Below are 12723 nucleotides of genomic sequence, written 5' to 3'. Positions count from 1 at the left end.
AAGCACTTTGAGCTGCATTTCATGTCATGAAAGGTGCTATACAAATAATGTGTCGCGTTCTGGGCCTGTCTCCTGCCTTGCCCCTCCCCCCTCTGGTGTTCTCTGATTTTGGAACTTTTGCCACCTGCGTGCCCAGCTGCGCACTGTTTTGGCTTAATGACTCTCTTATTTAAGTGCTTGAGTTTCACTGTGTTCTTTGCGGTGTTGTAAACTTGTGCCTCCTCCTTGTGTCGTGCCTGTTATATTATTTCCCTCTTGTTTGTTTCCTGTCTGTTACCGAGTAAAGTACCGTAACCTGCTTCACCTGTGTCTGCATTCCTGCGTTTGGGTCTCTCCCTGTCTTTTCATGTCACACCGTGACAGTACAACACCGCCAGATATGGTGTTTTGGAAGTTATGTTGGACACCTTGGACCGCCTTGAGACCCGAATGACCCGCCTGGAGGCAACCCTGGCTGGGGGCCAGGCGTCCATCCTATTTCGCGTGCAGGCGATGTTCGAGAGAAGGCCACTGCCCTTCCCTTCCTGGTGGTGGTCCCTGCCCCGTGGGCCGGTGCGGGTTGGTGGCTGCCTGGGGGTTCAGACGGCGGTACCCCGGCGGCTGTTCTGGGCCTCGAACCGTCTTCTCTGTCCCTGCCTGCTTGTGCTCTCTGCGTCGGTGTGCGCTGAGCCCTGGCAGTGTCCACTTTGTGAACAGTCTTGCAATATTGGCAGATGATCTGACTGAACTCAAGAACTTGTCAGAAATTATTCAGAATAGGAAGACCACTCTACCAGACATTATGAAAGAAAGACTATTCACAACCACAGCAAACAGAGCACAGGCCAGTGTCACAGCAAACCGAAAAGAGGCTTACCATAGCCTTATCAATCAAATGGCTGTCCTCAACCCTGACACATGGGACCACAAAAATCCTCAATTTGGAGAAGATGAGGTGAGGCCTTTGTGTCGTACCCTACAGTATGTGAGTGAACAAGAAGCCCACCTTGGGTTCACTGAGTGCAAGGCAAGTGGAGGAAGAAGCGGGGGGTTCAGCTCAATGAACAATATCATAACTGAGTATAGAAGCAAATTGATAACAAAAAATGCAGCAAACCTACTCTTCATCAGCACTGTGGGACCACCATGCAAACAGTGGGATCCAATGCCTTATGTGAGGACTTGGCTGGGCTAAGGAAGAAAAGCAGCCCACTCAACGAGTTGCTGCTTAGGATAACTACTTTAGGCCTCTGTGGGAAATGTTTTAAGTGTTCAGCTTCCATTCTCAACATCTTTTTGTTTCCAAAAATAGCACCAAAGGGTAAACATTACAGTAAATTAATTGTTCTCATTTTCCACACCACATCTCTCTACCCCATACACACAAAAAGGTGTTTAATTTGTGCTTATTTTTTTTATTTTGCTTTGATGGGGAAAATTTGTTATAAGTTATCTTCAGAAGATCATCCATTTTAATGTGCACATTGCAAGAGACATTTGGACTTATTTTTGTTAATTCATGTTATTTACTTATTTCCTTTTAATTTTACAAAGGTCAATGTTTAAGTTATCTTCAGAAGATCTTCCATTTTAATGTGCACATTGCAGGAGACATTTGGACTTATTCTTTTAATTCATGTTATTTACTTATTTAATTTTAATTTAAAAAATAAGTCAATGTTTAAGTTATCTTCAGAAGATCTTCCATTTTAATGTGCACATTGCAAGAGACATTTTGCCTTATGTTCTTAATTTATGTTGGTTAATTCTTATTTCCATTTAATTTAAGTTTTGTGTTAAGATTAACAATCTGTGGTACCATTTAATTTAATTGTGTTATACAAGTAACTGTTGATATAAATCTTTGATATTGATATTGAAGTTTTGTGTTAACATTAAGACATTATTCTGTGGTACTCTACACACACAATTTGATTTAAATAAACTATTTTCTATGCATGATATTGTGTGCTTGTAATTTCTACACCATACCAGGAATTAATAAATTGATGCTCAGGGATGCATGAATGAGGAAAAAAGATTTGAGGAGATGGAGGTCGGGGTATAGTTCCGGCAAGAAGAACTTCAAGCCACTTTCAACCCTGAGCGTAAGTCAGGCATTACGACGCCATCACAACCTTTTCTGGATCAGGGCCCACTTGACAAAGCGTTCTCCAAAGCGTTCACGGCCCACCCATCTGACCACTTAACACGGCAGCCGCTCAACCGCCGTGTTAAGTGGGCCGTGCATGTTTGGAGAATGTTTATTTTAATGATCAATCTGGAAATTAGTATAAAATAAAAACAAAACAATGAATTAGGTTCTCTGGTTTAAACTTAAAACCGTCAAAAAAATCTATACACGCTATGGAAAACACAACTGGCAAGATTTCACTCAAAATAAAGGCACACAACTGAGCTTGTAGATCTACTGTTTTCGTCTCTTGGCTTCATAGATCAAATATTGTACGTTTTACCCTATTACATTTATTTGACAGTTTTAGTACTAGCCTAGTAATTAATACAAAATGTCAGCATTTTCCAAACAAAGTCTTTTAACTCACAACGTGTGTGTGTGTGTGTGTGTGTGTGTGTGTGTGTGTGTGTGTGTGTGTGTGTGTGTGTGTGTGTGTGTGTGTGTGTGTGTGTGTGTGTGTGTGTGTGTGTGTTGATAGGTGAAACATTAAAATACTAATGATCTCTTGCCATTTCCCAGGAATAGGCTGCTTTTATGCAGTGGTGGAAAGTGACATTTACTCAATTACTGTCCTTAAGTACTAATGTGAAGTACTTTTACTTTACATCTTAAAATTTTACTCTGCTACATCTCAGAGAAATATATTGTATGCTTTACTCCACTACAATTATTTGAAAGCTTTAGATACACATTACTTAACTTACACGTACAAAACATGCATTAAGTAGTTCACCCAAAAAAAAATCTTATTTCTATCAATTAGACACGCCTTGAAGCCTTGAATTCATGGAGATTCTTTTGTTTTTGTCGCATTCCTAAGCCAATAATTTGGCTTAGGAATTTAAGACTCAGTCTACCAGGTCATCAGTCAATAAGAGACTCAGTAGGAGACTATTTGAGTCTCCTCTCCGGTCATAAAATTATTGGCTAAGGATTGTGACAAAAACTCCCAATTCCCTTAAAGTTATTCCTTTAACATTGAAGTCTATGAGAGCACCTCAGACAATGTTCAGCTGGTTGAGATCGCCCCGAAGGGCCAGGACTCTCTGCGCTGACTGGACCATTACTTTCAGTAGGTGGTGTGCTAGTTTAAAACTGACACAACTTTGTGTGGAACACGGCTAGTCACTATTGTATAATAACAACACAACTATAATGATAATAATAATAATAATAATGTATGCAGACTGGAAAATGAACACTTACTCCCAGCATGTACCCTGTAGTATACTGTAGCTACATAGCTTAAATACAAGTTATACAGTACATGCTGTAAAATGACTGTACTGTTCACAATAGTTATGGGGTACACATAATTGAAAACATTTCTGTAATGATAAAGAGGACCTGTAGTGGTGAAACCTTTATTAAACCAAACAAACAAAAAGCAGTATCAATATATATATTTTTTTTCTCAGGTATAAAAGGGTTGAGTTCAGAAAAACACCTCAATAAACACACAAAACTCTGTTGAATGTAAATAAATAATCAAACTAACTAGCTCAACTGACTCAGTATCTACCAAAAATGCACTATGATAATTGAACAATCCAAACAACACACACGTCAACACAAAGTGAACTGCTACACAAACCCAGCAGCTTGTCAGCACTTTACTGCACCATTATAGCATTCATATCAATGGACATAATAATTATTGCATTACATAGTAATGAATATAATAATGAACATGACTTTTTTTATCCTGATAACTGTGGAGAGACAATGGTGCTCATGTTGTTCTACCAATAATAACCTATGAGCTGGGGGGAATAATACAACATAACAAAAAATCACACCCTGTGTGAAGTGGGCGGTGTCTTGCTAGCTAATCACAATACTGAATGGAGTCAACCAATCATGTACAAAAGATAAATACATTTATTGAAACACTCTTTATGATGGACGAAACCATAACTTGAGAAAAACCAATTTATGGTTTTTCTCAAGTTATGGTTTCTTATATAGGGCTATGCACATGTGTCATGTGACACTGGCCAATCACAGTCCTGAATAGATTGTGATTGGCCAATCACGGTGCAGGATAATTGTACACATTTCCAAACCTCACTTATAGGGGCGGTTTCACAGCGCAGGATATTTGTACATTTTTCCAAACCTCACTTATAGGGGCGGTTTCACCGCCCCAAAAGCATTTGAAATGCCATCACGTTGAATAGAAAATAAGATCCATACACAAGATAAACAATAAGCCAAACACAAGATACTGTGTAAATTTAATATGTTTATTGTATTCAGTCATGTTGATATTGTCAGATTATGTGATTCCTCTGCTTTATCCTGGATTAGACTGAATGGTCATATACTGTATTTGTCTGTGTGTGTGTGACTAACTTCCATTAAAGAGCTTTTAGCCCGTATGAGTACTCATGTGTGTTTTAAGATTACCCTTCTGAAGAAACATTTTACCACAAACGGTACAAGAAAATGGCTTTTCGCCTGTATGAGTCCTCATGTGTGTTTTAAGATGACCCTTGTACTTATAGCCTTTACCACAAACTGTACAAGAAAAGGGCTTTTCGCCTGTATGAGACATCATGTGTGCTTTAAGATTAGCCTTGAAAGGCCAGCCTTTACCACAAACTGTACAAGAAAAGGGCTTTTCGCCTGTATGAGACATCATGTGTGCTTTAAGATGACCCTTGGGAAGACAGCCTTTACCACAAACTGTACAAGAAAAGGGCTTTTCGCCTGTATGAGACATCATGTGTGCTTTAAAGGGGTAGTTCACCCCCAAAATAACTTTTTTTCTATGGATTACTCACCCCATGGAGCCTTGAATTCATGGATATTTTTTTGTTTTTGTCGCATTCCTTCCTTTATTATTTGATTATAATAAATTTAGCCCCATTGATTCCGGTAGGAGACACAAATGCATTTGTGTCTCCTACCGGAATCAATGGGGACAAATTTATTATAATCAAATTATTGGCTTAGGAATGTGACAAAAACAAAAAAATATCTATGAATTCAAGGCTCCAGGTGGTGAGGAATACATAGAAAAAAAGTTATTTTGGGGGTGAACTACCCCTTTAAGATGACCCTTGTGAAGACAGCCTTTACCACAAATTGTACAAGAAAATGGCTTTTCGCCTGTATGGGTCCTCATGTGTGCTTTAAGATTACCCTTGTGAAGACAGCCTTTACCACAAACTGTACAGGAAAATGGCTTTTCGCCTGTATGAGACATCATGTGTATTTTAAGATTACTCTTTTGACGACAGCCTTTACCACAAACTGTACAAGAAAAGGGCTTTTCATCTGTATGAGTCCTCATGTGTGCTTTTAGAGTACTTTTATCAGCAAAGCATTTACCACAAACTGTACAAGCAAGGGGCTTTTCACCTGTGTGAATCATAGTGTGTCTCTTCAGATTTTCCTTTTGATCAAAACAATAGTGTGATTTCAGTGTGTTTAAAGCTGACTGATCTCCCCTAGTCTCCTCCCACTCATCACTGTCTTCAGTGTCAGATTCAGAACAGTGTGAGGAGAGGAGCTGGTCATCACTAGTTGGTTGGGATGTTCCACAGTCCTCTACATCAGCTTGTGTTTTCATGTATTCAGTTGAGGTGCTGGCTACAGGCGCTGTCTCTCTGTTTTCATCATCTTCTTCACTTTTCATTGCTAGTAATATCAACATTGACCCACCAGCCTCTTCTGGTCTTTGAAGTAGCTCCTCTTGTTCCTCTTTAATCTGTGGAGGTTGTGGTTCCTCCTGGACAAGACTGTGGCTTCGCTCATCTTCAGGTGAAACGCCCTCTTTACACACAGGGACGTGCAGGAAGTCTAGGAAACAATTACTCTATAAGTACTTTATTACTCTATAAAAGAGGCTATAAAAAGGTTTGAATCCTGTACCTCTACTGCAGTACCAGTGCAGAGTTGTGGCTGGAAAAAGTATCAACAGATTACTCTTCCCCCACATCTTCCAAATGTTTTATTTGATGGTGTGCTGACTGCGCTCTGTGCTGTAAATAGTGTGGCTGTTGTTTGTTTACATTGCAGCACTCACATAGAAGATGCGAGACGATCTGAATCAGAGGCAGTCCCTATTATTTTGAAAGTATTAACTTCAGTGAGTCTTCTACAGCAGGTTAGTTAATACTGAAGTAGAATTAACTGCAAAGCTTCAGTGAACCCATTAATAGTTTTACCACTGAACCATTGTCCGATACATTTCGTTCGATGCAGGGGTCCATGCATCGATGTAGTCACATTGTTAACGCTAAAGTCGATAACCTATATGAATCGTGTATCAATTCATATCGATAAATGTTTATTTTATTGGAGGAAGTGAGCCGGTACCTTCAGTACCGGCCCACTTTCTCCAATAAAATAAATAAATGCAGAGTGCTTGAAACTTACTGAGATCCAGGTGGTCTTCAGGTTCCTGTTTAATAGAAACAGTCCTGGCTGGAGAACTTATCTTCACCTCCAGACTGGAGTCCACACACTTGCCTGGAATGAAGGAATACAATAAATAAGGACTTTGATGTGATATGAATATGGACTTAATAATAAGGACTTCATGTGACATGAATAAGGACTTAAATAATAACGACTCTGATGTGACATTAATAATGCATTTTATAATAAGGACTTTAATATGACATGAATAAGGACTTTAATAGTAAGGACATAGATGGACACAGAGCTTTAGCAGAGCCTGAGAGTGCCAGATGAGCAGATCCTGGTCAGCCCAAGCTCCTACCTGTTGGTATGTGCCTCGGGCCTAGGAGGTAGGAAATTGGGCTTGCCAGTATAATTGTATTAATTATGTAATGATGATGGGTTGTATGCTTAGTGATTAATTGGTGTTTTTGTACATTTTAGGCTGAACTGGTGACGCACAGGGCTGTGGTCAGCAGGGCAGTCACTGTTCTTTTTCCTTCATTTTATTTTATTAGTTGTTGCTATGCTCAAGTAGCCTCGCGTGGCCAGACAATATCACACGACACACTGCGTGGATATTAGTCTGGTCCCTATCAACGATAGATTCTTTTTCCAAGGGGCGGTTACAAAAAGATCCAAACGGGCTCTATTGGTTAGACCTAAACCAATCAGAGCAGTGCTTCCTTGTACGAACCAATCAGAGCTTCCTTGTACGTCATTGCTCCAAATAAGGTGATAAGCCCGCCCACATTTGGATACTGGGCCCTGATTGGTCCCTCACGACTTCGGAGGGAGAGAATTGAAATCTCTATTGAGGGGGGCCAGACCTAATCTGCCGAGGGCTAAAGTGCGATGCAATTTTGCAAAGGCAGATTCGTCTGGAACCAGGCTAATGCTCAAGTGCCTCCCTTTTTGTAGAATATTAATTTATTGTACCTTCATGTTGATGACCGTTGCTTAACCCGTCCCAACTTTTAGCATGCTGTGTTTTAGATATAGTCTGTACTTTAAAAAGTGTGTTCAATGTCATTTCTGTGCGATGTGCACAACATAAGTCGCAGTTTCTCAACAGTTTGCAGTGTTATTTATCCTAGTCTCTTGACGGTTTGCAGTGTTATTTATCCTAGTCTCTTGACGGTTTGCAGTGTTATTCATCCTAGTCTCTTAACAGTTTGCAGTGTTATTTATCCTAGTCTCTTGACGGTTTGCAGTGTTATTCATCCTAGTCTCTTAACAGTTTGCAGTGTTATTTATCCTAGTCTCTTGACGGTTTGCAGTGTTATTCATCCTAGTCTCTTAACAGTTTGCAGTGTTATTTATCCTAGTCTCTTAACAGTTTGCAGTGTTATTTATCTTAGTCGCTTGACAGTTTGCAGTGTTATTTTTCTTGTCAAGTGTCATTATTGCCCCTCGTCCATGGATGTTGGTACAGACACATAGTGTCATTTGTAGGCTTTTTATTGGTGATGTTTAAAAACATTGTCAAGTGATTTTTCACACAATAGCCTCTGTCCGTCTCTCTATAGGGAACAGGATTAGGGTGGAGACTTGCCCAAAATGACGTAGTTCCGGTCACCGCCTTTATTGCTATGATTGTGACGACAGTTGTAAATAAGGACGGCGGTGTCAATAATATGATAAAGCCACCCTCCCTAGTGTAATATTGCGATTACACAACAGTTACCATCAAAACAAGACAAAATGTATTCATATTGCAGGACATTTCTCTCTCAAAATAACAACCTTTCTGCGAATGTTATCTCTGTCCTGGGGTCCGTCTCTGACAGACAGACAGACAGACCGACCCTGTTTACTCAGCCACCGTAAGCCACGTTAGACAACTTTTCCCAGACTGACACATAGAGAAACAAATAGAGAAACAAAACCTAACTTAACTTAAAATCTCATTGTATTCTAAGATATTCGATTGAAATAAATAAAAAAAATATGCCAAATGTAGCTACTATGGCCGCAAACTTCTGCTAGCCTAGCCATTAGCCACTTAAACGGGGCTCTGCTTTGTGAGACTTACATTTTGAGTGTGTGCTGTCATGCTCGTTTGAGCACAGGTACTGCAGAGAGCCTGCATGTGTTTGGGAATGTTGTTGAAGGTTATGTTATTTTGTTTTAAGGCTGACACCCAAGCCATACGACGTTTATCTGATATCTCCGACATGCGACATCTGATCTCCGTAGCTTTGCTTCCAAGTTGAAAATGAGTACATTTTAACTACAAATTCTGAACACTTATTGCATCCAACAACGCAACACTGTTGTATAATTACATTACATTTACATTACAGTTATTTAGCAGACGCTTTTATCCAAAGCGACTTACAATAAGTGCATTCAACAACTAAAAGAGTATACCTAGTGCTAAGGTAAAAGTGCAATATATCAGCTACCTACTTTCTTAAACAGATGAGACAAATAGAAAAATATAATGAGCAAGAGCTAAAACAAATAAGTGTATTGAATAAACAAGATCCAATCAAACAAGAAAACAAGAGCTCGTACAACTAGTTAACAACAAGTAGGCAAGGCAAAGACGAAGGCTAGTGTTTCCTGAAGAGGTGGGTTTTCAGCCTGCGGTGAAAGATGGGCAGTGACTCTGCTGTCCTGACATCAGTGGGGAGTTTATTCCACCACTGTGGGGCCAGAACAGAAAAAAGCTGTGACCGTGTAGATCGGCCAGAAGAACCACTGAGCGACGAGGCAACCAGTCGCCCCAAGGCGGCAGACCAAAGTGGTCAGGCAGGGGTGTAAGCATCGACCATAGCCCGGAGGTAAGAAGGAGCTGTTCCTTTCACTGCCCTATAGGCTAGCACCAGGGTTTTAAACTGGATGCGAGCCACTACGGGGATCCAGTGTAGAGAACGGAGAAGGATAGTTGTGTGGGAGAACTTGGGGTGGTTGAACACCAGACGAGCCGCAGCTTTCTGAACAAGCTCCAGAGGTCTGATGGCAGACGCCGGGGCACCAGCAAGGAGGGAGTTGCAATCTAGTGATTAACAAGGCAAGCCACTGAGACCGTTGCTCCCAACTCTTCTAATGTATAGTGAAAGAAGCCCCGGGGCCGGGCTACGGTGAATGGGAGAAGACATTGACTTTCAAGGGACCCTGGATACCGCCTTCCCAATTACAAAAAAGGTATACAGGGTTACGAAAGGGGCTAATGTTGTGTTGTAACTAGGGTTGCCAACCGTCCCGTAAAATACAGAATCGTTCCTTATTTGGAAACTAAAAGACGTGTTCCGTATTGAACTGTTACGGGACGCACACTATGTTCCGTATTTTGGGGTCGTGGAATGACGGCGCGATTTTTATATGAGAGAGAGTATTTCTCACTCACACTCACACACACAAACGAGACGGAGCTGCCGTTCTGTCTCTTCTCTGTGTGAGTGAGAGCTTGCGGGTGTCAATCAGTGTTGCCAAGTATAGTGAGAGAAATGAGCCAGGCCGACCTACAAAAACAAGCCAAAAACAAGCCAAATTTTGTTCCAGGGAAGTTGCGGAAAATAAGCAGACTTGGCAACGCTGGCTATGAAGCCATTGTCTGGGAGTGCGCTCAGCAACTCATTGGCTCATTACTCATAACACGACCAATGAGAGTTAGCGCTTTCACGTTGCTAGGATACGTTCTGCCCTGCGCTGCCTGTGACAACATGGTTCAGCGCGCACGGTGGACTGGTCACAGTTCTTCATGACTAAAACATCTCCTGAGATCGATTCGGTATGGGATATTACATCTTATTTATCTGGTTGTGTTTTTTAGCAAGATGTCAGTATTTCTATTTACCTGCCCTGGCAGCCTACATATTGGCTGCTGATGTGGGCATAGTCTAGGCTATTTCAGTAGACTAATATGGTTGATTATTTATTTATGTTGAGTTTTTAAAGTCTAATAAATAAACTTTTATTTAATATATATTAATCAATATAATTAAATAGTGTGCCCATTTAAAGAATAACTCTTATATATATTAATCAATATAATTAAATAGTGTGCCCATTTAAAGAATAACTTTTATATATATTAATCAATATAATTAAATAGTGTGCCCATTTAAAGAATAACTCTTATATATATATTAATCAATATAATTAAATAGTGTGCCCATTTAAAGAATAACTCTTATATATATATTAATCAATATAATTAAATAGTGTGCCCATTTAAAGAATAACTCTTATATATATATTAATCAATATAATTAAATAGTGTGCCAATTTAAAGAATAACTCTTATGTTGTTATGCTTATCTGGAAAACGGAATTCTTCATAATGGATTAACAGTTAATAAATACATAAATAATATAATTAATATATAATAATTCAATATAATTAATATAAATTTCATAGATTTTTTTATTTAGATTTCATATATTTCTATGCATTTCAGGAGTTTGGGGGGCTGGCTCCCCCAAAAGAATTAAATAACCCTAACAACCCTAACCCTAAAACCGAATTAAAGTATAAAAAAAACTCCCAAAAAAAAGAATTAAATAACCCTAACAACCCTAACCCTAAAACCGAAATAAAGTATCAAAACAACTCCCAAATCCGCGCAAAACCGCAAAAAAAAAATCGCGCGTGCGAGACCGACGCATGCGCGCGCGTGCATGTGTCCCGTATTTCTATTTCTGAAAGTTGGCAACCCTAGTTGAAACAGACATACCTGCAGTGTGTAGTTTGGTGTTGTGTGTGTAACAGACATACCCGCAGTGTGTAGATCGATGTCCATATCAAAATCAATGTCCAGCAGTTTGTTTTGTTTCTCCAGCAGATTTTCTAGTGTCTCTATCTCTTTATGGAAGAGGTTGCACATGAACTCTGCAGCCGCACTGAGGCGCTCCAACACAAGCACTCTGACGAGCTTCATACAACAAACATCAGCACCACGCTGTTTGTCCAAAACACACAATATCTCCTCTCCCACCGACGTCATGTGTTCATTTATCTTCAGCCGTACAGACTCCATTTGACACGTTTATAAACTCCTTTATGACACGTTTTTCACCGCAATGAGTTATGAGTTATAATATATCGGGTTATGACCAGGCTGACCAATTCTATGGTGCGTTTAACGTGTCACTGTAAACCAATAGTTATTCTCATGACACGCACTCACTCAGTACTTCCGGGGCAACATGTTTCACACATGCGCATTACACGGTCAAGGAATTGTTGCCATAATACCTTTCGCTACCTGGTGGAGGGGGTGTGTAACTGTCACTGAAGAAAGAAAGAAAGAAAGACACATTGATTGATTGATTGATTGATTGATTGATTGATTGATTGATTGATTGATTGATTGATTGATTGTTTGTTTGTTTGTTTGTTTGTTTGTTTGTTTGTTTGTTTGTTTGTTTGATTGATTGACAGACAGTAAAACGTTTAGGCTAAAAGGCCAACACAAAAAAAGTCCACTCCTGACGACTTGTTTCCATTGTGGTCCTATGTATTCAATTCATCAACAGAGCATAGAATATATTAACACAGGATGCGAAGATATGTTTACGTGAATTTGGTTGCATGTTCAATGCGTGTTCGCCTATTCGTGCATGCTGTCAATCACTGTACACATACTATGGAAACAGTACATCATTTTAATAAAGATTTAACTACCAATTTTCTGTGTAAATTTAACCACTTACACCCTACTTTGTTGTTCGTCAAAAAGCTAAATTAGCAGATCTGCTATTTTTGCCAAATATTTGTCTATTTTCGCAAATCTATTATGACAGGTCCAGAATAAGGACACTAGGGTTCATGTGGCTTAAAAACAGACCTTGCTGAAAAGCAAGGCCACGTTGTGACACGTGAGCTTGTAGAGCTGCTATTTTTGCCGAATGTTCACTAGTTTCATTGAATGTTCACCTATGATGCTAGGGGTTCATGTGGTTAAAAAACAGGCCTTGCAGAAAAGGTCTGAGTGTGTACTGCGGTCTGTCATCACATACCGTTACCGTGTGCTATTGTATGTAGGCCTACTGTTGTCTGATACTTAGAGTGCCTTGGAAAGGAATTTCTCCTTGGGAACAATAAAATCTACACATTGCTAATGACATTATCTGCAAGATTTTACATAGGGGAATGGGGCTGGGTTTTGCATGTGTGGCATGAGCTA

The 12723-nt window shown here is 39.8% G+C and overlaps 2 protein-coding genes across 2 annotated transcripts in view; one reads left to right on the top strand and one right to left on the bottom strand.

The window, feature by feature from the left end:
* Positions 1-12723, top strand: part of mtss1 (MTSS I-BAR domain containing 1) — a 745180-nt gene that overhangs the window by 562654 nt on the left and 169803 nt on the right. The window lies entirely within an intron of this gene.
* Positions 871-11542, bottom strand: LOC308082007 (uncharacterized protein; the record flags this gene model as incomplete). Its single annotated transcript, XM_080423617.1, has 4 exons — positions 11313-11542; positions 6563-6655; positions 5846-5983; positions 871-890 (listed from the first exon to the last, which is right to left on the bottom strand). The coding sequence occupies exons 1-4, from the start codon at positions 11539-11541 to the stop codon at positions 871-873; spliced, it is 480 nt and encodes a 159-aa protein (XP_080279743.1). The 5' UTR covers position 11542.

This window comes from Gymnoscopelus braueri, assembly GCF_963280865.1.
Source record: "Gymnoscopelus braueri genome assembly, chromosome: 3".
In the NCBI taxonomy this organism is placed as follows: Eukaryota; Metazoa; Chordata; class Actinopteri; order Myctophiformes; family Myctophidae; genus Gymnoscopelus; species Gymnoscopelus braueri.
The sequence above is the reverse complement of the archived record's forward strand: the minus strand, read 5'-3'. Positions and strand labels throughout refer to the sequence as shown.